General features: G+C 41.6%; 1 protein-coding gene across 11 annotated transcripts in view; it reads left to right on the forward strand.

Annotated features, from left to right (window-relative positions):
* Nucleotides 1-25043, forward strand: part of KCNIP1 (potassium voltage-gated channel interacting protein 1) — a 467950-nt gene that overhangs the window by 434452 nt on the left and 8455 nt on the right. For all 11 annotated transcript variants that reach the window (XM_064671385.1, XM_064671390.1, XM_064671391.1 and 8 more), the window contains 3 exons: nt 14081-14205; nt 20998-21067; nt 23875-23945. In XM_064671385.1, the coding sequence (XP_064527455.1) occupies nt 14081-14205; nt 20998-21067; nt 23875-23945 (266 nt within the window). The remainder of the gene's footprint in view (nt 1-14080; nt 14206-20997; nt 21068-23874; nt 23946-25043) is intronic.

Below are 25043 nucleotides of genomic sequence, written 5' to 3' on the forward strand. Positions count from 1 at the left end.
CTCAGGAGTATCATCACTCTGTGTTCATCATGTTCTTATTCTATTTCCTGGGTTAGATGGATTTCTTTGGTCTGACTTAAGGCAACCATTATGTGTCACCTTTTCCAAGACAAAAATGTTACAAAGCATGAATAGATCAATAGAAAGGAGGAACACTAACTTGGTGAGAATGCTGCTGAAATCTGTTCAGAGGGCATGCTCTGCTAGCCTGTGAAGTGCCTAGACTGCAGTTTTTTTGAATACTAATTTATTTTTTTTCCAGTCTGTGTTGTTACTTGGCTTTAGTTCTGCTGCCAGTTTGCACAGCAAAGGGTTCTTTCTAGCTGGAGTTCAGCACCTGCCTGAGATCTAGAGAGAGCCTGACCCTGCAGCACGGAAACAGCTTTAATGTGAGTTCCCTCACAGAGCCTGAGCAGGTGACAGTTCTGGAAAAGGAGCACACCTAGACACAGAACTAATGTGCCTATATTGTGACTGCTCATCTCTTTTTTGGAAATCACCCCGGGTTGCTCAGTTTGCTCTAGGAAATACCAAAGTCAACTCAGGACAACTGGTGGCATTGCCTTTGGAAAGAAGACTAATGAGCACATTGCATATTGGTTCATAGCTGTTCCCTGAGCTTCCCTGTGCCTTTCTGAGGCTGATGCTGGTAAGGCAGACAAATGTTCTCTACTCTCTGCTATCTGGGGGTTTCCCTGTTGTACCAGCCCCAAGTCTCATTCTTTTTGGTGATTACACTTTTCCATATGGCTGATTCATGGCTCTTGTTTATAAAGCATTGTGATGGAGCATGGCATGAAATGTGATTGCTTCCCTGCTTGGGAAGCCACATGTCCCCTTTTCTGGATAAGCAATGGATGTGTAGGTGTGCTCATATAACAACAGATGCAGAGGGGTAAGTCATTTCTATAGTGGGGTTGGAAATGGACTCATAAGCAGTTGAGTGCTGTGAATGGCACTCCTGGCTCCAGTGTGTTCCTGCGAGCAGATAACGCTGCGGAAGTGTCGGTGCTCCGGTCTCGGAGGCTGAAAGGAGCTGTTGGTGTTAGCAGACAAGAAAACTCTGCAGCTGTGGTGCAGTTCATGCTAGACATTCCTCTTTTCAAATACCTGGGCTCTGCAGTCCAAGACCTGCTAAGGATGTAAGAACTGATTTGCATAAGCCATTTTCTAGCAAAATATTGCAAGTTGGGCAAAACACCCCTTTCAGGGGAATGGTGTATTCTAATGTTTGTTTCTTTGAATCCCCTAAAGGGAAATGACTGATTGTGAATTCTGCTGAGAGGCCATTAATGTGCTAGAAGGATTTTCTTGCTGGACTTGAGGTTTTCTGCATCTGGCATATGAGAAGGAGCAGAGAGTTGGGTTTTGGGGCCCAGGTTTTCGAGAGACTTGGAAAAAACATTTTGTACTGCATCCTATTGTAATCCTACAGTTTAATTGTAGCCAGGACTAATAAGTACACTAAGTGCAACTTAGTGTTTGAAAAGGTTTGATTTTGAGTGCTTGTCCTTGGATTGACAGTTCAGACAGGCTTTTCCAGGGTGTCTATGGATATAGAATTGTGTTTAAAAGAGAGTAGAGTATCTTTTTTTTTCTGTGAAGTTCACTATTGATGTTTGGAAAAAAACTGTATGAAGTGAAGCTTGGATTGCTGTTGGGGCAGCTAAAGAATTTCTGGAAAACAGCAGAATACATCCCAAACCACAAAGCAGTGTTGGTGGTAGTTTGGACACAACCCTAGGCAGTGCCTCTGCTCAGACTCCAGCCCAAACCTGGCCTCCTGAGGTTGAGCACGATGTGGGAGATTGGCAGCAGTGAATGCTTGTTTTTCCAGAGCATGTGTGTGCTGCTGCACGTGGCAGACCTATCTCCAGCCACCAAAATGTCCCATCACACCCTACAACACTCCAGGACACTGGTTTCCTGAAAGTAGGACAAACAGGAAAATACCTTCTTTTTACCTTGTACCAGAAAACTACTCTACAACAGGATTGAGTTAGCATTAAAATAAATCCTATCTGCCATGTTTAGTTTCTCAGACAGTAGGAACAAAGTCAAGAATTAATTTTGGGGTATGGAATGGCTTTTGACCAGCACAGTCGGAATGACATAAAATCAACTGTTATTCAGGTTGTTTCTGAATTTTCAAATGATTGGGCATGGGCCCAAGTACGAAATGCTGCCACACAGATGTTGCAGGGGAAATGTGAGCATTTTATTAGCATGCACTCCTGTATCTTATTTTGGTACCTGTGAGGTTTGTGTTTGTTTTTCCTTCACCTTTAAGCTATAAAGGAAAGAAAATATTTTTAGTCAAATTACATTGAAAAATGCATCTGTATTTATATGGTTTAAGAAGAGTCTTATATTGGTTTTCTCCTACAGTTGTGTCACACCCTGGTCAGGTACAGGTGGGTTGTCCCCTTCCCTTCACCCAGCCCTGATGGTTTGGTCAATGGCATTACCTGCTGCTTGTAAACAAACAATTGGCATGTTAGTAATAACACTCAGAATTGATGGACTGAGTTTTTGCCAATTTATTTTCCTTTTCACTTATCTGCAGTTGCTCGGAAATTATTCTATTTCAGTGCCCAGGGAAGGATCCATAACCTGGGGGGCTCAGGGAAAAAAACCCACCCAAACCATAAGAATCCTCCTGGAAGAGATGACAAATAATCAAGTCTGCTTCTTAGTGCTTTGGAAAGAGGTTTTAGAAGTGGTGATAACAACATCATAATTTCTTCTATTTGTGCTGTTCAATATGCTAAGTAGACATAAGCATACGAATTTGAGATGATTAAGAACTTTTCTCTTTTTATATTGAAAAGGGCCTTTTTTCAAAAAAGAACAACTCAGTGCTAAATAAAAAAGTATAGACTGTGAACCAAAACCTCACCATTTTAATAATCTAGAAGGGAATTAGTTTTTCATTGAACCCTTGAAAGCGGACTCCATGAAGATTTTCATACAGTGAAGAAAAACGTATTGTCACAAGAAGCATTTTTCTATTTCTCTTTTTAAAGGGCTTTTTTTCCTGTCTCTATAGAGAGGAAAAGAAAATATTGTTTATATCCAGAAAGCATTATCTACAGTTTAAAGTTTTGATAACCCACAAGGTTACCCTATGCAGAAATTTAGGTTATTTTTTGTTTTTTTCTGCAGCACATCGATTGTCTTCTTGCTATCCAAAATCATCTCTGATGCATCTTCACCTTTTCAAGCCCAGTATTTACAGTGGGCCCTCTCCATGTACTCTCTCGCTTTTTATTAATTCATTTCACCCTTACTAAATCAGGCCACTGTTATGCTTTCTCTAATAACTGCAGTTACATTTCTTTGTTCCCATCAATGGAAATTAGTTTGCAGCTAGTGTTAACATACAAATTCAGAACTATCCTTGACTTGAAATGGGAGATTATTTTTTTCCTGTCCTCAAGTTACCCAGCAAAGTGGGTGATTTCGTGGCTAATGGCCTTTGTCTTCAGCAGAGATTCAGGGCCTCTTTAAGCAACCAGCTCATTCTCTTCATTTAATACAAACCTAATGTAGTGGATCGAGAAGGTTAAAAGTCATTTGATTATATTGCATGTGATACAGTACTTGTTAAATTTTACTAATTGTTTTTATATGCTTTCAGTAAGGCTCCTAGTATGGACTGCTCTGTCTGCTGTGGTTATGTATAAGATTTACATCCATGGTCTACTTGATCCCAGTGTCCATTGGGGCCATCAGTGCATCCTCTGTGGGACAAGATGTGCTCCCAGGTGTGTAGGAGGTCCCAGGTGAGCTCACAGGGGCTCCTTGGGCAGCAGCACAGGGCAAGATACTGCAGAGCCAATAGTGTTGTGGAAGAGCTTTTGGGAAAGTTTGGGCAGCTGGAGGCACATGCTGCCTGTAAATGAAGGCCACAGCTGCCAGCTGGATTTGAGGGCAGGAGCTGCTCAGGCTGGAGGTCAGGCTGGGAGCCACAGGAGATCACATTCTGACCAAAGCTCTCATGCCTTGTGCAGGTTATTGCAGGTCACACTGTGTGCCCAGTTCTCCAGTAAAAAGAAAATGGTGACATGAGAAGACATATGCATATCTTTAAAACTATTACTTGTTATATTTTTTTACTTTTAACCTAATTTTCTAAAGGGTTCACATACCCTCTCCCAGGGTATGTAAAGACAGTACAAAATGACCATGTTGCAAAGGCACCAATTAGTCTTCCAGACCACCTGAGACTTCTTCACCCTTACTAATCATTGTTTTATTTCTACAGCTGTGGAGAGCTAGACTGTGGAGCACAAAGCTGTGGGCCCCTCTTGTTGGCCCTCAATAGACTTTGCATGCAAAGTCCTGCTTATCCCTCATCCAAGTTGCTAGGATGCTGCACTGCTGTCTGCTGTGGGCAGGGATGCTGGCATGGCTGCATGCCTGTGTGCATGCTTGTCTTCACATGCTGCCCCGAGTTTCACGGTCATACAGGGGACAGCAAGCTCTGACTTCCTTTCCTGCTCCTCGGGGTAAGGGGAAGAGGCAATTCAGGGGAAAAAAATGTAAGATACACTTGGAAACAATCCTACAGTCCCTGAGAAAGAGGACCTTCTGGCATTTGCAGAAGGCATCCAATGTCACCTTAAAATTAACAAAAGACAAAGCTGTGAATGGTTGTTGCTTTCTTTTTGTTAAATTTTTTTCTTACTTTTTCCTAGACCCTGCCCGATGGTTTTACGTGTATCAGAGAGGTAAAATTTAAACCAGTTTGACTCTATCAGCCTTATCATTTTTGTACCAAAAGTTTTCTTAACCTAGGAAACAGGTTCCCCCTGGCTGAGTTTGTTCTCATAGAAGTAGAAGGAAATAGAAGGAAAATGGCCCAATTCTGGGTAAGGCTGCAGCTGGGCAGCAGCACAGCTCCCTCTCAGGAAGGAAGCCCCAGCTTTGACTTGACCTCCAAGTCCTCCTATGTGCAGTGTTTTAACACTTGGCATACTGAGTTAAGTGCTTCCCAGTTCAGGACTCAGCATGTGAAGTTTTGAGATGGTATTGAAAATTTTTTGAAAATCATCATTCTAATCTTTCTAGTGAGGTGGGGGTTTTCTGCAAATTCACCATTCAACAGCTGCTTGGAGGAAAGCACTTGTCCCAAAAGCACATTTTCTGCAGCATCCCCAAACAAGCTCTTGGTGTTTTTTCACCTATTTTGACACGTTGTTTGCCTTATAAATGCTGCTACAAGATAGGCGGGAATGTGCAAGGAAGACTGAAAAGAAAGTGCTGTCCTGGGTAAGGTCCAGTGCACTGGAAGGACATTCTGCAGTCTCCTGCTCTGAGACTGGCCCAGCAAAACTAGTTCTAATGAAGAGTGGACTTCATATACTGTCTGCTGAAACATCTGGAGTCAAATTTGACATTGCATATTTCATGTTCAAACCATTGTACCTGATCTTAGTTGTGTGCCAGAAAGACATTTGAGAGGTACCTCTGTCCCCTGAAAATTCTTGCACTTTCTGTTTTGGAGTATAATGTTTTTGCATCCCTGTGTACAACTGTGAAACTAATTAAAGGAGTATAGAGGCAGAGAAAGTATTCATACATGACATTGTGCATAGATCATTGCAAGGATTAGACAAGAAATCTTTAAAATCCATTTTTATTAATAATATTTATTATTACTAGCTATTTTTATGTGAGAATTTTATACATTGTTGAGTTTTCATGTAGCTTCTCTCAGCAAGTGGTGATGTTGTAGGTTCACACAAGCGGAGCGACCTTGCTAAGCCTGACTGCATAACAAGTTTGATGTTGCTGGTTCAGTAGTAAAAATCACAGAATCACAGAATATTCTGAGTTGGAAGGGACCCACAAGGATCATCAAATCCAACTCAAACTAGACCTGAAGAAGTCAAAAAATCATTTTAGAAAAAGGGAGTAGATAAGGAGACACCAATCTCGTTTTGATTTATTGCCCAGAGAGAGTTCCTTTGGTTTGGAAATCGACCTCTCCATCCAGGCAGTAATATTAATAAATATTTTTATTGGTAACAATAAAGGGGTGCTCAATTTTAATTAAACGTGTTTAATATTTGATATATCATTAGGTACCTTTGTGCCATTTTTTGACTGATATTTGCCATGAGCAGATTTTCCTTACCCCTTTTCTGGGATCATAGCTGTCACAGTCTGGGAGCTGCCGCTGTCTGTCCCTGCCAGGCTCCAGGGGTGTGCAGGGATTTGCGAGATGGGGTCGCTCAAAGGCTGGAAACACTGTGCTCTGGTCTGGGGGAGGCCCATGGAAAAGAACAGAAGTGTGCTGAGGTGCAGTTAAACTGTGCTTAGCAGCTGCCTTTGCCCCTGGGATCTGGAAGCTCAGACCTCCAGGGCCATCCCAGAAGCTGCAACTCCCACAGCTCCCATGGACACCGGCGGGAGGGGGCACTGGGGCCACGGTGCAGGGCTGCAGCAGCGATGCAGCTCTCACCCAACTCCTGCTCCTGAGCTTTCTGCCCCAGGGAACATTCAGGCCTTGAGCTATTTCTCTTCATGAAGTTTCCAGATATTTGCAATTGATTTCCCACAGGCAAAATCTATTTCCTGTGAGACCTGCCCAAGCATATATTCTGTCTGGAGATTAATTTCAAATATGTCATGGATAAACTGGAGTTAATTTTTTCTTCAGGTCCTTGCTCCTAGAATGTAGCTAATTTTTTTTTTTAATAAAAACAAGATGCAGTCTAATAATTCTTGCACATAATTTAATCCCCTTCAGTTGTATTTGTAAAATTACCCATTTCATCTAACACCTGTCAGTTTTACAATTAACACTGGGCACGTTAAGTGTATTTTACATCTTGATTTTTGTCTTTAGCAAAAAGTGAATTTATTATAAGCAACTTGTTTTCAAAATCCTCCCATGAGCCATGCAGCCTGGTGTTCCACAGTTTCATCTTGCAGCCTTTGGAAGCAGGGAACAGGGTCATTTGCATTTTTATTAAATCATCATTTACACCTTCAGGTGGTCCTTGGCCAGCCCTAGCGCTGCAGGAGGCATCACTATTGCTTGTTTGCCAGGTTGGAAATGCTGTGGTATTGCAGGTGGCCACTCTGGGAAAGGTGTTTGATGCTGCTTGTGTTTCCCAAGGGAGAATGGCCCAGTAAATCCAGTCCTGTGAAAGGTACTGCTGGTGCAGAGGCAGCTGCCAGCACAAGGAAGGATGGGCAGGTTCATAAACGTGGCCCTGAGCTGTTCAAACCCAGAGCCGAGGCAGCAGCTGGTAAATAACACAATTGTTTCCTGTTTTATAGTGCACAAATATACTTTGGTCTGGTGGACAGTGTCCCTGCCCATGGCAGGGTGTTGAAACTGGATGATCTTTAGGGTCCCTTCCAAGCCAAACCATTCTGGGATTCTGTGAAATGTGGGGCCATCTGCAGGCAGTCTAAGTATGGAACTTTTCAAAATGTAAAGATAACAAAAGGTAAAACGGGAACAAATATGAATAGATGAATAAACCAAGTCTCGTTAAGTAATTTCTAAAGTGTATTGATCTGCCTTAATGAAAATTCATTCTCTGCTCTTGAGCAGGCAGCAGAAAACAAAATAAAGTATCTTTCCTTGGCAACAATCTAACAAAATATGCATGTACATACAAGAATGTCAGGGTTATTTTTCTTGGTAAAGTGAAGTCACTGTTTGTTGGATATAAAAAAATATGTCTATCCTGTGGGCTAAGAAAATAGAGATGCTATTTTGCACAAAAAAAAATACAAAAGTAATTATTATAGCCTGGGCCTACTTTGGAGTAGGATTACCACAGGTAGTTCTGCCAGACCCAGACTTCATACCCTGCTATTAAAGCAGTCACAAAAAGTATGGCTAGGGACAAATCCTAACTCAGAAAGTGCTTCTTCCCAGTCCTCTGTTTTCAAACTCATTGTAAGGAAAGCATCTAAGAGAATGTTCTGTACTGGCTAAAAAATATTCAGCCTAGGACACAACTCATTGTAGCCATCTGGTGTGGAAGGGATTCATCCAGGGATGATTTCAACAAGTGCTGGAGCTAAAAACAGAAAAAAGAATAAATTAGCATTTATCAGTTAGAGGCCATGTTACTGAGAACACAGCTGGGCTGGGCAGGGCACGTCTCCAGGATGAAGGACCACTGCCTCCCTAAGATCTTGCTCTATGGTGAATTTGCCACTGGCTGCTGCATGAGAGGAGCCCCAAAGAAAAGATACAAGGACTGAAACAACATCTCAACCTTGGCCATATTGATCACCATAACTGGTCTACTCTGGCCTCCAATCGGGAGGCCTGGAGACACATCATCTACAACGCAGCTGTCTCCTTTGAGAACACACGCAGGATCACCCTCGAGGAGAAAAGGCAACGCAGAAAGAATTGTGTATTGCAGAATACACCATCTAAGGAGTCTTTCTGCTGTGCCTTTTGCAATCGGATATGTCTGTCTCGTATTGGCCTCATAAGCCACCAGCGTGCCTGTAGCAAATGTGGGTAGAGCCTTCCCAAATCTTCGTTCGTGAAGCCCAGCCATGATGATGCATGCAGGAGAAATCTTCTGCATTAATTAATGCGTCCACCTGATTAGTGAGTACAGATAACCCAACCGAGAAAAAAAAAATCATGCTTTGAGATACAGAATAATAAATTGTGACTTATTTGCTAAGATTCAAGTTCTCACTAACCAGCTCTATGCTCCCCAGACCCTGGGGCAGGTGTCTCCATCAGCAGGGCAGGAGCACACTGCGTGCTCGGGAGGGATGCCCAGTTGTCCCTGAGCTGGGGAGGTGACCACATGCACCCCTGGCAGTGGCTGCAGTCAGTCCCAAGGTCTGTTCATGCACTTGCAAATTGAAGAAGAAGAAAATTAACTTTAAACGGGTGGCATGGTTGTTTCCCACTCTCAGATCTCTCAGGGTGTTCAGCAAACTGTAAACAAGGCAAAACTGAGGAAGAATATGATATTAGATGAAATATCTTAACATTATTCCTATCAAAAAATTAAATTTACATGTGTTTATGTATATACACTTCTGTTTGCACTCACAACCCTGAAGTGAGCTTCAGTTTAATAAAACTGTAGTGGTTATAAATGCAGGGGCTCATATTTCATACAGTGACATCTCTGAAGAGCTGGAGGGACCGAGCCAGCGTGATAATGAAAATATAAATAAAAGGAAATACTATATTCATGATAAAAGGTAAGGGCAGAGGAGGAAGTGATAATTTCCTGTTCTGCCGCTGAGGTTACTGTGGTTAATTTATAGGGCGCCAATAGAAGGTTGAAAAGAGCTGACTTAGGAGCAAGGGCTGAAAGGAAACAAATAAGGACCAAAAAATTCTTCATAGAGGTTGAGGACTATTGAGTTGGAAAAGATCAGTTTGCACAGAAGAGCAGTTTGTGTCCTCAGGTCTCTGGCTCCAGGTCCCCACTGCAGACTTCAGTCAGGAAGGGAGGAAGGATGAACAGGGAGGTTGCTGAAGGAAAACCTTTGAATATGGGATGACAACTGAAAAAAGCTGATGGGCTGAACACAGGGAGGGGATGTTTGATCTGTGAGGCCTATTAATCATAGAATCATAGAATCAGCTGGGTTGGAAGGGACCTCAGAGATCATCGAGTCCAGCCCTTGATCCACTACCGCTGCGGTTACTAGACCATGGCACTAAGTGCCACATCCAGTCTCTTTTTAAAAATCTCCAGAGACTGAGAATCCACCACTTCCCTGGGCAGCCCATTCCAATGTCTGACCACCCTCTCTGTAAATAAATTCTTTCTAATATCTAACCTAAACCTCCCCTGGCACAACTTGAGACCATGCCCTCTTGTCTTGCTGATAGTTGCCTGGGAAAAGAGACCAACCCCCACCTGGCTAAAACCTCCTGTCAGGGAGTTGTAGAGAGTGATGAGGTCTCCCCTGAGCCTCCTCTTCTCCAGGCTGAACAGCCCCAGCTCCCTCAACCTCTCCTCATAGGACTTGTGCTTGAGTCCCTTCACCAGCCTTATTGCCCTCCTCTGGACCTGCTCCAGCCCCTCCATGTCCTTCCTGAGCTGAGGGGCCCAGAGCTGGACACAGCACTCCAGGGGTGGCCTCACCAGCACTGAGTACAGGGCAAGAATCACTTCCCTGCTCCTGCTGCCACACTGTTCCTGATCCAGGCCAGGATCCATTGGCCCTCTTGGCCACCTGGGCACACTCTGGCTCCTGTTCAGCTTCCTGTCCATCCACACTCCCAGGTCCCTTCCTGCCTGGCTGCTCTCCAGCCACTCTGTGCCCAGCCTGTGGCACTGCCGGGGGTTGTTGTGGCCAAAGTGCAGGACCCAGCACTTGGCCTTGTTGAACCTCATCCTGTTGGAATCAGCCCAACTCTCCAACCTGTCCAGGTCCCTCTGCAGAGCCCTCCTGCCTTCCAGCTGATCCACACTCCCCCCCAGCTTAGTGTCATCTGCAAATTTACTGATGATGGACTCAATCCCCTCATCTAAATCATCAATAAAGATATTAAACAGAGCTGGGCCCAACACCGATCCCTGGGGATATCACTCGTGACCGGATCCCACCTGGATGCAGCTCCATCCCCACCAGTCTCTGGGCCCGGCCCTCCAGCCAGTTCCTGACCCAGCACAGGGTGCCCCAAGCCGTGGCTGCAGCTTTTCCAGGAGTGTGCTGTGGGAGACGGTGTCAAAGGCCTTGCTGAAGTCCAGGCAGACATATCCACAGCCTTCCCCTCATCCACCAGGCGGGTCACCTGGTCAGAAAAGGAGATCAGGTTGGTCAGACAGGACCTGCCCTTCCTAAACCCGTGCTGGCTGTGAAGCTGTTACTCCTAAAATAAGTTGTATTATGAAGCATCATGGAAAATAGCTCTTTGTTGGCAAGTGACAGACAAAATGACCCAACATGTCTTTCTTGTATTTATTTTCTGTGGTGAGGCTTCAAGAAATGCCCAGGACTGCTCTGCTGCATTCGGGCATGTTCCACAGAAGGAACAGCTTTCTACCATTTTTGAGTTTTTTTACTGGAAAATGGTTGGTCTGGTGGTGTTTTGAATGCCCCCTTGGCCAGATCTAAATCTTCACAAGTTCTTTTGCTAAACTTTAAAATATTTCCCTTGGGAGAGGAAGTGGAAACAGATGAAAGGATTAACCCACAGGGAACCATCAGATCCTCTTTAGAGGCAGAGTTTAACACAGGTTCTGGAATAGGGAACAGAAGGAAAAAATAGAGTGTCCCTTTGAGAGGGATAAATTTTTCATAATTTTCTTTCTGCAGTTTATTATGAGAAAAGAGACGCATTTCTCAGCATAGAAAATAGAATCAAATCTACAAAAATAATATGGCTTATTTTGAACATAGAAATACCTGCCTTGTGGGACCCAAGCTCATTGCTGGAAAAGCCTATTCTTGCAGGACAAACTGAAGGAGATGAGTTGCACTCCTTTGAAGTAATGATTCACTGAATGAAGTCAGTACAGGCAAAAGACAAATATCATTATTAAAATGCAGTGTTTACCAAGTAATGTTTTATTCCAGAATATTTTGGGAAAAAAATAATTCCAAGACCCTAATTTTGGGTCTTCTTGTATAAATGGCATCAGGATAACTCTGAGTTTCGAGCTCTAGTTCTGCAGATTTTGTTTAAAACTATTGTGGAGCAAGAGAGCAAGTTTTCTTGAGTGAGACATTTTTCTTTAATTACTTGCATTTTAGAATACTAACACTAATTCCAGTAAGTGTTTGGAAAACCTGGCTGAGAAAATATATGGCAAAAAAAAATACCCATAAAAAATTAGTCATATCAAAATGTCCTTGCAAAAGAATGGGACTTTTCTCAGCTGGATCTTTCCTGCTTCTGTAGAAACCTATGCATTGTAGGTGCATAAATAAAAGCAAGTATGAGAATATTCCAATAGGCTGGTTTCCCTCATCAGCCTCACCAGATACGTGAGGCTCCATAGATATTTCTTTTTTATCTTCCTCTCTCTGTAAATTATAGGATATAAAGACTAGTTAGCCGGTATTTTACACTTATAGTTTACAGACTGAAGTTGGAAAGAACTTAAGGGAGAGTCAAGCAATAGGAAATGTCAGAGAGAAGCTGTGTGTGTTTAGCTGGTTAGAGAGCAGAGAAAGGCTCCATGCCTACCTTGCACAGAGGAAAAGCAAATGCCTGCCAAGGTCCTGTGTAAACTGCTTACGGCATCGGAGGACTGCGGGTGCTCAGAGGAGGAGTCAGGTTAGGTGCATGTTGTTAAGGGAAAGGTTTAGAGAACTTATGGTTAACCAGAGGTCACTAGAAAGGTATTTCCTGTGCAATGTATGGATTAGTCATGAGTTTCCCTAACATGGCTCCCTTTTAAATGGATTTCCTCTCCATTTTCCAGCCACTCATTTCTCTTGCCTCATTTTAAAGAATTTCTTCCCCACACTTTTCTCTCTTTACAGCTTCTGCATTCCTTCATTTTGTGGCCTTAGTTCTCATGCAAAGAAAATGTATTTCCCCCCTTATTTTACATTAATAGTTCTTTTACCTGTAGCAGACAATGTTTTTCATCTCCTTTCTTCTAACAGGAGCTGTAATTTCTAGACTCTTCATTTTCCCTATGTGTGGGAAAGGTGTGTCCTTCAGGCCTCTTTTGGCCACCTGCCATCATGCGGTCACTTTTTCTGCACCATAAATGGCTGTGATACTCTGCTCCTGTCCCTCGCTGTTACATCTCTTACCTTTATGCCCTTGCTGTGCAAGGGACCTTCAGCACAGTATTTAGGCATGTATTTTAGCTGCTCAAGCCCTACAAATGCTGACTGTGACAGTCCAGATACGGTGGATTAGGAGGATGGCTCAATTCACCAATATTTCAAACTGATTTCTTAATACTGGCACAGTGAACCAGTGTTAATCAACCATTAGCACTCACTGTCCTGTGTCCTCCCTTAAAAACGTTCATATATATATATGTGCATGTGTGTGTGTGTGTGTGTGCGTGTGCAGAATTAATTAACTTATAAAAATACAGCTTTGGTCTAGTCTGTTCTTTCACTGAGCCAGTGTGCTCTGAATTCATGCCTTTCCTCTATTCAAAGTGACTCTATTTCCTTGCACATTTCTCATTAAATTCTTGTCTTACAGCATAAATTACTATATTATTCTTGAGCCAAATAACCTAAAACATTTTTACAAGGGATAAATTGTGCAGTTTTTGACAATAAGGAGTGTGCTAGCTTTTATGCCAAGCAACTTTTGGATGTAGATTCGATTTTCATGTCAGCTGAAACCTGGATCTGGTCCTCAAAGTTTAGAGAATCCCAAACTGATCAACACTAAGTATCTATGTATTTGGGCATTGCATACACTGCTGGGGAAATGGGCTTGACAGGAGAAAACATGCATCAAAAAAGAAGTGAGATTATGGTAATACAGCATGTGATAGGTCTCAAGTATTTTTCTTCCATGTGGAAGAACACCCTCTTGAATAAAATGCACATAAGTGTTTTGCATTTCTTATCTGGTTCTCCAAAAAGTCCATGCAAATGCAGGCTGGATTCATTCCAGATTCTGCAACTGTGAACATTACTTGAATTTCTCTTAGGACTAAAGTGACTTTTGATGTCTCTGTAGCAAACTTTTTGATCAGAACACAGACGAGTTTCCCTCACTGATCACCCTCACTATAATGTCATTGTCTAATATGCTTAAGCATGTCTGCTCTCTCATGTATATTTGCACAGCTTTCTTTAAAGCTAGTGCTTTGAAAGTCCTATTCCTCCACGATGTTCCAATATTTAAGTATGAAATGTCTGGTGTTGCCTTTTCAAGCAATGTACCTGCTGCCTGCTCTTACCACCAGTTTTGGCTTTGTGTATGGGGAACTAACTGGCAGCCCAGTAAGAAATGTGAGCTATTGCTTTACTCCTATGGCTTTTATTTTGCTTTCAACAGTTACACAGATCAGTTCTGTTGATGGTTTCTTTTTCTTCTGTTGCTCTGCAAATCCAGTCTGTCCTATTCATCATGTTAATAGAGCAAAGGTAACAACCAAAATAAATATTTCCCTGTCTTTTCTTTCAGATAAAATTGAAGATGAATTAGAAATGACTACAGTGTGCCATAGACCCGAGGGACTCGAACAGCTTGAAGCACAAACCAATTTCACTAAAAGAGAACTTCAAGTGCTTTACAGAGGATTTAAAAATGTAAGAACACTACTGCAATGAACAGAGTCTAGTATGTATGTCCTCACTAGCCCCAACTGCTCAGATGTATTTTGTATTATCCCTTGCTAAACGTTAGTAGTTTTGTATTAGAATTCTCCAACACAACAAAATGAGTACAATCTGCCTCTCAATCTAATATTTATGACACCGTAATCTGCCTAAAACTGGGTTTGGATGAATATTCAGCACATAATAGTCTCATTAAACTTGTTCCCCAAATGTCCACAAGCACTCTACAATTTCCTCAGCTGTGCCAGTACTTTAAGACAACCTGAAAATATTTTTATGGTTACTTATTTAATCCTTGTTGTTGTCAGTACCTCGTGTTCAAATATAAGCAGTACTGTTTGCTTTAGCTGCCCAGCATGGGGATTTTATCTTTTATCTAGCTGGAGAATCTTATTCTTGTAATAGGATGTTAGTAGAGTACTTTAAGGTCCTGAATAAGTAGGGTATAAGGACGGAATGGCAGGAGCCAAAGAGAAATCAAAAGTTAAATGTGTATTAAGACTGAGGAGACAAGGAGAGGCTGCAGATTTTGGTGAAAACAGGCAGCAGGCCAGCTGGCATGACTGTGTGCACAAACAGCTCTGTGCCCCTGTCTGTGAGCCACCGTTTCAGCCACACTCTCCCTGGGAGTAGGGAATCTGCAGCTCGTGAGCCTCAGCTTCTGGGTCATCTGCTGCTGCCTCTCAGGGCCTCATCATAATAAGCAGAAATGGATGGGGAATGTTGAGGCTACATGGAACAGATGTTTTATGGACCTTGAAGAATGAGTACTCATTATATGTTTGCCTGAGGGTCTGGATTTAGTCACCCAGGTGGTTTGTGTCAGCTGATGTTTTAATGATGATTAACAGGTCAGATTTGAGCTAGCTCAATGAACACAGAGTGTTTTTTAAGTTGTCTTGAAGGACAGCTCCAGCATTTCAGCGACCATCACAGTGAAATGCTGAAATGTCTTAAAAAATCAACTCTACTGGGTAAAAACCTGTCAAAAGAAAGCTGAGCTATATTAAATACAGGCAGTTGTGAGGGAAACCTACTGGACTTTGAGAAGGGCCTTTCTTTTTGACAGATTCTTGAAATTTGATTGAATTACAGTGTTGAATCACAGTGTATATTTGGCTTTTCGAGGAGTTTGGTGGTTTCATCCTTTGTTTCCACTGCTCACCTAAGCAGGCCAAGGTGCAGCTCAGCTTTCTGTATGTTTGTTTGGTGTATGTTCTGTATTTGTGCAACCTTTGCTGCATGTAGGAGGTCATTTCATGCGTGAAGTTTTCTAACTGAAAACTGATACTCTGAAACCTCTTCATGATTTCAGCAGCCAGCAAGAAATCATATGGTTTTTGAGACAGAGCTTGACAGGTTAACATAGAGTGTGATATGACATGACTGCCTACAGTGGGATATTAAACTCAGTTTTGCTAAGATCTCTGCAATGCCTTCTGTATTGCTGTTGGGTGGGAATCCTGTGTGGGAGAGCTCTGCTCTTTGCTGAAAGGAGGAGCTGGCTGTGCCAGCAGCTGCGATGCAAACCAGAAAGGCAAACCTGCAGCACTCTCAGCAGACGTGACACTTATCCCTTGCCCTTCCCAATTTTGCTATCACTTTGCAGTACAGAGGCATTACCTCCCAGGGCAAGAATGACAGACGTGACCTAAATCTAGGACCTTGCTGAAGGTCTTGCTATTAATTGGCAAGGTCTTGGTTTAAATCTGGGTACTAGGAAAAAGCAGGCTGTTTTTCTCCAGCTGCTATACACACAATATGCACAAAGTTTCATATATAAAGTTTAATTTGAAGTGGAAATGCAGCTTTAACATTTGTAGCCTGTAAATCATGGTTTCAGTGGGATGAGTAATTTTGCACAGGAGACAGACTGGCTCAGCTGTTACTGTACAATTTGCTATTGTACCAAACCGTCTGCTCTTTGGGATGATGTTACAGTGCCATCTGGAGATTCAAAATCCTTGTGGGAATACAGTAATTTTCCTCTCTCCAGCTTGTACTTACTGCTTGTTCTCAGTGATTGCACAGGTCCTGTTTAGTCATAAGGCAACACCTGGATAATCACAGAGCCATTAGAGGCACTTGTATTGGACACAGAGGGGCCGAGGTCCTGCTCAGCCTGGCTGCAGAGGATTTGGTGTGCAGGGACAAGGATGGTGTTCCACCAAAGGCAGCTCAGCACAGCCTGGAGTGGCCACTGGACTAGAGCCCTGGCTGACCAGGGTCCTAAATCTCAGTACTTTTATTCCTGTTCTTTCTCTGTCTCCAAAATCTGTTCCCCCACTCCCTTCAAACTTTCTCAGTCTTTTTCTAGTGTGTCGCTGGTCCAGTCTGGTGTTTGTGTGCCAGACTGATGGAGGCTTCCAAGAAATTTGGCTCCTTTGCCACTCCAGAGAAGCAGAGCACGCTAACCTGTGTCCTTGGTGCCTGGCCAAATGTCCCCTCTCTCTTTGCCTTTAGCTTGCTCTTCCAGCTGTGAAAGGGTGCCACCCTCCAACATCTCTTGGTTCCAGGACCAATATTACACGCTTTTCTTAGCAGTTGCCTCTGCTCCCAGAACATGTTCTGCATTATGTGAATAGTCTCTTTTGCACCACGGAGTTGGCTGCTGTCTGACTGGAGCCAGATTAACATGAGATGTTTGGTCTGATTTCTTTGGCTGGGGTTCTGCAAAAGCAAGGTAACAGGCAGCAAAACCAGCAGAGCCTCTGGTGGGCCTTGCCTTTGTACAATTTAACAAAACAAAATGCAATATCTCCTGTCTACAAATATGTCAGGAGAAAGAATTGTTTGAGCTAAACAGCAGTGTTGGCACAGGAACAAAATGGCCATGAATTAGAAGTTACTACCCCCAGAGTAGTAAAGTTTGGGGAACAGTTATGGAATTGCAGGGAGGAGAGTGAAAAACTATTTTTATGATTAAAATTGATAAACTGATGACGAATGAAGTGACCAACAATAATACAGAGGTTTGAGCTTGGTAATTCAGTACCTCCCATTTAGATCATGTTTCTAATGACTTGTATTCTTTGGAATTGAGTACATAAATTTAAAGAGCCTGGTGTTTCTATGGGACTTTTTGCTCAGTTTAGGGGGAGCTGTGCTGTTAGGGGAAATGCCTGTTAGCTGCAAGGGATAATTTTCTAATACTAAAGCAGAAAACAGGCAACCCAAATAACTGAGGGGCTGCTGGAGACATCCTTACCTTGCTTTAGTGTATTTTAGCAAACCTGTAATGAAGTGTAGTATGAGATGTAATTGTCTGTAACAAAGCAGGTTTTTGAAAACTAAAGCGAGCAGTATGAGCAGGGAAGAAATGTTCTGATACTTTAATAATCCCTGAAACATCTCCAAACTAGGAGAACATAGAGCAACAAAATATGTGGGATGTGCAAATGCTTAGAGATGCAAATCTGGATTGTGGATTTGTCTATGGTAAGCTAACTTAAAACCTCTAGTTTAGCAAAATGTGACCGCTGAGTTCTCGTCTGCATGTTCTGGCCAAGCGACCCGAGAAGGGTCTGACAGGCAGGTTATGCTTTGGTCCCCTCTGGTCCCTGCATCTCTGCAGTGCACACTCTGAAAGCAACTGAGGAAGTTAATTTCTGATTCCAGCAGAAGAAAGAACAGCAAGTGCAACTTCTGGGGTTTTTTTCCTTTTGGTTTTGTTGATTGGTTTGTTTGTTTTTTATGTGGATTCAGCTCCTTTGCTGTTTAGTGGTTTAGAAGAAGCATGAGAGGGTAGGTTCAGATGCATAGCTCATGCTGCCAGAGATTGATAGTCAGCTCTCTGAAAATGAGCAGTTGGTTCTGCGCTTGACAATAGTACAAAAATATGTTCACTGTTTGACATTTTTAAAGAATTTGTAGGTTAAAGAAATGACAGGTGTTAACCTAAAACCCTGCTATCAAAGGAAGGCCTTACAAATACTATGCTTTTTCTTACTGACAAGAATTTCTTATTGAATGAGTGATCCTTTATTAACTTCAGTGGAATTTAAACTGACACTAAGTTTACCTGCTTCGTTTCACAAGAGAGATTTCTTTCGAGTCAGCAGAATTAAGTAGTACTGTAGCACTAATGAGGCCTCTTGAGCATTATTTGGCTCTTATAAAACAAAAATTGTGATCAATTAAGTGCAAATGAATTGGTACTAGCATATGTGTCTGCAAGCAATCCAGTTACAGAGAGCTAAATGGGCTGATCAATGTCAGTGCTGCCTTTCCCCAGCACTCCTGAAGCTTTGATGTAAACTTTCATTTGGCTTCCAGGTGGAGCATCAGAAGCAATAAGGATCATGTGGAAATTCAGAAAATTAAGCTGGCACAATGGCTAAAACTGCCAGAGTAGCCCTTGCCCCAGCGAGGACAGCACAGGCAGCAGCAGCAGCACCATGCCTGTGGCAGCTCCCTCTGCTTGCCCAGGGCTGCTGGGCTGGGCTGGGGCCCTTGGGGGGCAGGGGGAAGGCACCCAAGGGACTCTGCAGCTATGGGAAGCATGGAGAAAATAATGATCAGTCCCTCATTTAAAAACTCTCTTTAAGAATGTGAAGTTATGGTTCTTAGTGAATATAATAGTTATATTATCAAGAGAAGAGAAAGAAATGTATCTTGGTGTGTCAGGCCAGTAGGACTGTGCTGGAAAGGATGGGTAAGTGCTGTGCTAGGCTTGGTTTTAAAAAGAATGACAATTTGGTGAAATATTCTGCAAGTGCCCTGTGTGGCCCTGGAGCAACAGCACTTCAGTGACCAAGGAGAACATTTCTACCCAAGAATGGCTGTGGATAAGGTACTTGGTCTGCTCTATGATTAAAAGATAAATAAATATCAGATTGTTTAGTGTACATCAAATTACAAGCTTCAAAAAATTGAACATTTATAAAACATTTAGGAGAATCTCTTATGGTAGTTGTTACCTTCTATTGAATTAATAATTATTAATATTAATATTTAATATTATTAATATTAATCATAATCCTTTTATGATTTCTACTTTATTAGAAGTGGCACAAACAGATGAAAAAGTAACCACTTGACAAGGAAACCAGGCAGTGGATGTTTTATGAGGAGTTTTGGAATAGTTTGAGGATACTCATCTAATCTTGCTATACAGAATTAGAAAGTCTTGTTAGTTTTGTCAGTAGATGAAAAGACATGGTCTGATCCTGCAGCCAGTGGCTTTAGGTAGTCCAATTAGTCTTTTTACCCCTGGTGTGGAACAAGCTTTGAACACTGATCCTGGAGAAGGGGTGGCCCTGGTGAGGTCAAGACCACAGTGTCAGATTTGGCTTTGAATTGGGACACTTAACTGGTAGAAGAGCAGTTGTCAGGATATGAAGACATAGACTAAAAGAGAATTTCAGGGACTTCCAAGCAACAAATTCTCTTTTATTTAGTTCAGATATCTCCCAAATCACTGATGATTTCCTACCTAAAGAGTGAGTGGAAGACAGCAAGACTTCTGCATTGGAGGAAGGAAGCCAGACCTAACCATCCTAATTTCAATAGCAAACAGCTTTGTGATTAAGGAACTGCCTCACTGTCACCTGAAGTAACCCCCCTTGCTCGCCTTCCTTGACTTGCACAAGATTAATTTCCTGTTGGTTCTGTCCTTTTCCATTGTTAGTGAATGCACATCAGCAGCAGGTGATGATGGCAGATCAGAGGCTAGAAAAAATGCCTTTTTTCCTTTTATAGGCTTTTCATGGTGGAAGAATTTCTTGTCAAAGCCCTTTTTGTTCTTAAAAGGTATCTAAACAACTCATCAATAACTAAGTCATAGACTTGAATCTTCCTCCAACTTCTCCTGTCACTAATTCAAAGGGATTTTCTTAGACTTCTGGAAGTTTACTCATCTGAAATTCCACAACCTGTGATGCTGCCAGAATAAGGCTGTGCCTTGGCTCTGCAAGGCGGGGCGTGGCAGGCAGGGAGTGTGTGCCCCGTGGAACCCCCTTTTCCCTTCCCAAATCCTGCTCCATGGGGCTGGTCAGGAATTTCAGTGCTGAAAACTGCCACTTTTTTCCTAAAGGTTTGCCCTTGTTTAAAGCAGTCAAAAGTGAAATTAAATGCCTTGCATTGCAGTACCAGAGCTTAAAAATAAATAAGCCCACAGGTCACCAGCTTAGAAAATTTGCATGGGCACAGTCTGGCTCCTCAGAACTTTACAGAAGATTGAGCTGATATACAGGTTAAAAATGGTCTAATCTTTTTGGCTGTTATTAATGCTTGTTTGTACGGACTCACTAGTGTACTGCAAACTGTTCACCTCCATGGAGCTGTTGTCAGACATCCAGCCACAGTCTGCTGCTGAGGATTAATGAATTCATATCTGTGGAGGCATCGGGCAGGAAGGTGTTAGCTGGCATGAACATTATTTTTAATTATTAGATGAAAGCTTCATATAACAGAAAGCATGAGCTGCCTTTCTAGGTCATCCTATAAAACTGTGATGAAACACTGCTGAAAATGAAGTTAGAAATGTTAATAATGGTGAACCAAGTCTGTGAGATGCTTAAGATGAAATTGCAGTCTGAATTACTTCAATTTCTCCAGCTGCACAGCCTGAGCATGCAGAACTCTGTGAGAACAGCAAAGTGATTTGTTTAATTGCTCTCTTCAGGCCTATAGAGTTTTGCAAATGAACCTTTACAAAGCTGTGTTTTTTCTTGATTTGTTTTTGGTTTGGTTTTTTTTTTGTTTGTTTTCATTTTTGTTTGTTTGTTTGGTTGGTTGGTTTGTTTTTTTGTTTTCCAACAGGAATGTCCTAGTGGGGTTGTTAATGAAGAAACATTCAAACAGATCTATGCACAGTTTTTTCCTCATGGAGGTAAGTAGAGTGCTTTGTGCCTGTCAGGGTTACTGAAGCATGCCTTAACATTCCTTACTGCCAGCTGGCTGTGGAACTGCTGCACATCATCTGTGCAAGGAGTTGGAACCGAGCTTAAGCTTTGTGGGATTTTAGACAGAAACACAAACATCAAGATGATAAGATTGTTAGGCCCTTTGAACAGTTATTTCACGTGGACAAAACCGATTACAGATTGTCCCTAGTTTTCAGCTCTTTATTCCCCAGGTCCAAAATAGAAACTGGGGATTGATGCTTTTTTCTTTACTGACTTTCTGGCTGGCAGAAAGTGAAATTGCTTCCCCTCAGTGTGTCTTTGCTTCCCTGCTGTTGGACTGCTGGACATGTAGTGTCTAGCACAGGAGGGTCCCAGACCTCATTTTGGCCTGAAAATTAATCAAAACCTTTTTAAAATTCTTAAAGCAGTTCTTAGTTGATATGTGAACTCCTGGCTACATGAAATGATCATTTTTTGTGTTTCTGTTACTAGGACAGGGTCATGTCATGTATGGGAATATTAAAGTATTGTATTAAATCACTCAAATAATATATGTTATTGCCTTTTAAAAACATCAAGAATCTATGTGTTCTTCTAACTAGATATGTTCTGTAGGGATGCTGTTTTCAAACTGAAAGAAATGAGTCATCTTTTTTAGTAAAAATCTCTTTAGTAAAAATATTTTTAGTAACAGATTAAGTGTTTGAGGCTTTTCAAATCTCTTCCACCCTGTAGTAGCTGCAGAATACACTCCCTGGGGAATGATAACTGATGTTTCTGCAAGACTGTATGTGTGCATGTCCTTTACTTTAAGAAGGTTATTAACAAGTGTTTTTTCAACTAAATGACAAGATAAACCACGTTATGCTTATGTGTTTTACAGTGCACAGGACCTCAAAGATGTACACCTATAAAAAGTTTGCATTAAATTTCAGTATAGACTTGATGATTTCCTGTTGTGATTGCTTTGTTTTGTTATAAAATGCAACCAGTCCATTGGTTGATTGATTGAAAGAATTTAAGTATTTATAATCTCAGTGTATTTTTGGATGTGGGTTTTTTTCCAACTTGAGTTCCAGTAAGTCCAAGGAAAATCAGTTACCCAAACAACTCCTTTACTTGACCCAGCTCAGATATAAAAACCAGTCAGGCATAGAAACTTCATTTTATCATGGATAGATAACTTTTCTCCATTCTACTGAAGTTGTCAAAGACTTGTCTTTCCTTTTTCTGTGTGTCCCATTCCCTTGAAATGTGATTCTCCCTTAGTTAATGATGATGGAAGTACAACCATGCTTAATTGTAAATCAGTTCAACAGCAGATGAGATTTTGTATTTTGCACTGTTTTCTTTCACTTGGTTTCTAAACTATTTGTATAATCTTAGTGTCATAAGTTGTGAGATTTTGGAATCTTCAGAGATTCTTTCACTTTTATGGCACTCTTTACAGATAAACCTTTACAACCTAAAGGTGGTAATGTAGCTCTGAATTATAACAACATTGTCACCCCAGGGTTGTGATTTTTTTGTGTACATAGGGCTCCTATCCTTGGCAGTTTTAATTTTTGCTAATCTGTCATCGAGTGATACTAGTGAACTAAGTATTTCTTAATGTACATCGTACCAAATTGAAATAAGACCTCTAGCTTAATATTTTTAGTTCATTGTTTAGTTTAGTTTAGTTTAGTTTAATAGGAGCTTTTAGTAGGACTATCCCATAAGTAATGCTGTGGTTTTCTTCTGGAGCTATTTTATTTCAGAATCCTTCTCTTAAAAATGTAATACATTAATTTTTTTCCCCTAAACTCCGGTGTATTCTATCCTTATGAATGACAGTAACTTAAGTATTTGATTTTTCTGCACACTGTTACACTTTCCTGGATTTGAATAATGTCAGAGTAAGGAGATGCTGGGTCATTCCACCTGTGCACATAGCACAGGGCACCAGGCTTCACCTGAATACCCATACACTGGGTATGGAGACTCAGGTTTGACTGATGCTGTGTGCTAGAGACAAAGACTAGAAGAGACCAAAAGTGTGTGGCTGCTAGAGTAACAATGAAATAATCAAGGAACTTTAATGTCAGTTGCTTCTATCTTGAAAAGCTGGGCTCTGGTAATACAGAGAGCAGTGCAAATTGCCTCCAGAGCAGAGAACAGGCCATTGAAGGTCTTTAAGTTGTACAGTTGGAATTTTTTTGTATACCATCACTGTTATTCCTAGTCAACAGCCATTATTCACACAGCTGTAGAGACTTTTCTTCTCGATAGAAAAGGTTTTCTAAAACCAGCAGTTTAAGATTCAAAAGGATGAAAATGTGCTTCAGGTGAGATTGCTCTCTAGCAGTCAAGTTACTGGAGCAGGAGCCTTCTGAAGATGAGCAGTCCCTGGGGGTCTCTGCCATGTCTCAAACAAAACAAAATGGTAGAGGAAGGATGGACATGTGCTGCCGACAGTTTTTGGTATTTTTGCTGTGTTTCCCACCAGAGCTAATACTCCATTTGACCCAGAGACATTCTGGGATGGTTGGGTTTTTTCTGCTCGTTCTTTCAGGTAAAGCCTCATAATCCAAATAGTTTCTACTGTAACAAAAGCTTTTGCATTTCAAGGCTGTTTTAAGGGATGCTGTCAGGATTTTGCAAGTCCATGTTATCATTTACTGGTTCACAGAATGCCTGGCAATGCTACAAGGTTGGTTTTTATACAGAAGGAAAATAAGATCGTAACCGTTGTTTAGAGCCTTTAGTGTATAAAGAGCTGCTGTACCAGTTCATGTTTCTGTGTTTTCAGATGCCAGCATGTATGCACATTACCTCTTCAATGCATTTGACACTGCACAAAATGGCTCAGTGAAGTTTGAGGTAATTGGTTTGCATCTTCCTTCTACTTCACTTTCTCAGTTTTGTGGTTTTAAGCTTTTCTGTCCATTCTTCCTTGTAAAGTAGTAGGACTTGTTGGATTAAAGGTTAGAGGTTTCAGTCTAAAGTCAGTTGATGTTTTAAAATCTGGTTCAGTTTAGTTTATGCAGATGCTGTTATGTTTCCTCTCAGTCAAGAAACATCTCGATCATAGCAGTCAGGATCAGGAGAAAGCACAGAGGTTTATGTGGCACAGGAGAGTGGTTGAGGACAGTCCCATATGAAGAGAGATGAGGAGTAGAGATAACTTGCAAATTGTACCTTCTGCAGGCATCATGCATTAAGTAATTGAATAGTTGTATCTCTATGTTCCTGGAATATGGTGTTTCTAAGCTTATTTGATGTGTTGAATAAGCATCTCAGGTACTTGGTATCTAATGGAAACTAAATGCACCCTTTAAGTAAAAGGCCTGTGGCTACAATAACTCTTCATGCTCACACCCATAGTTGTAGGAGTACAGCAAAAGGATATGTTAAGTCATAGACTTCTGGTGGATGAACTTCATAGCCTTGAAGACATTTCACTGTGATTATAAAACTAAAAATCATAGGCAGTCTTGCCTTTGCTGTCAAATGGCCAAGAACTCCAGTAATTTTCATATAAGATTGAGAAATGGGTTAATTCATTAAATGTAAAATGGGAATGTTTCCATATGTATCTGTGTGTCTCTGTAGAAAGGGCTGCAATACGAGGTTTGCACATGGCAGCTACTCAGTAGTTAAAGGTGTCCAGAAACCTAAACAAGATGAGAACAGGGAAATGCTGTTAAAAAAAAAACCCTAAAAAAACCCCTAGAAAATGCTGAGCTTTCCTTCCTGGCAGACCTGTCCATTTACTGGTTCTCAAACATAAGCATTTTGTCCCCTTTTTTATACTGTTCAACAAATTCAAATTCCTCTGAGCCTTGGCAAAAAGGAGCAGGGGGTTTTAAGCAGTGATTCACCGCCTCATGCAGAGCTCATGGAGGTGACAAGGGAAGGACTAGGGATGTTAAATAAGTTATAGCTATAGCTCAGTTAGCTTGAAGCTCTGCCTGTGCT

The sequence above is a fragment of the Pseudopipra pipra genome, chromosome 15 (assembly GCF_036250125.1).
Source record: "Pseudopipra pipra isolate bDixPip1 chromosome 15, bDixPip1.hap1, whole genome shotgun sequence".
Classification (NCBI taxonomy): Eukaryota; Metazoa; Chordata; class Aves; order Passeriformes; family Pipridae; genus Pseudopipra; species Pseudopipra pipra.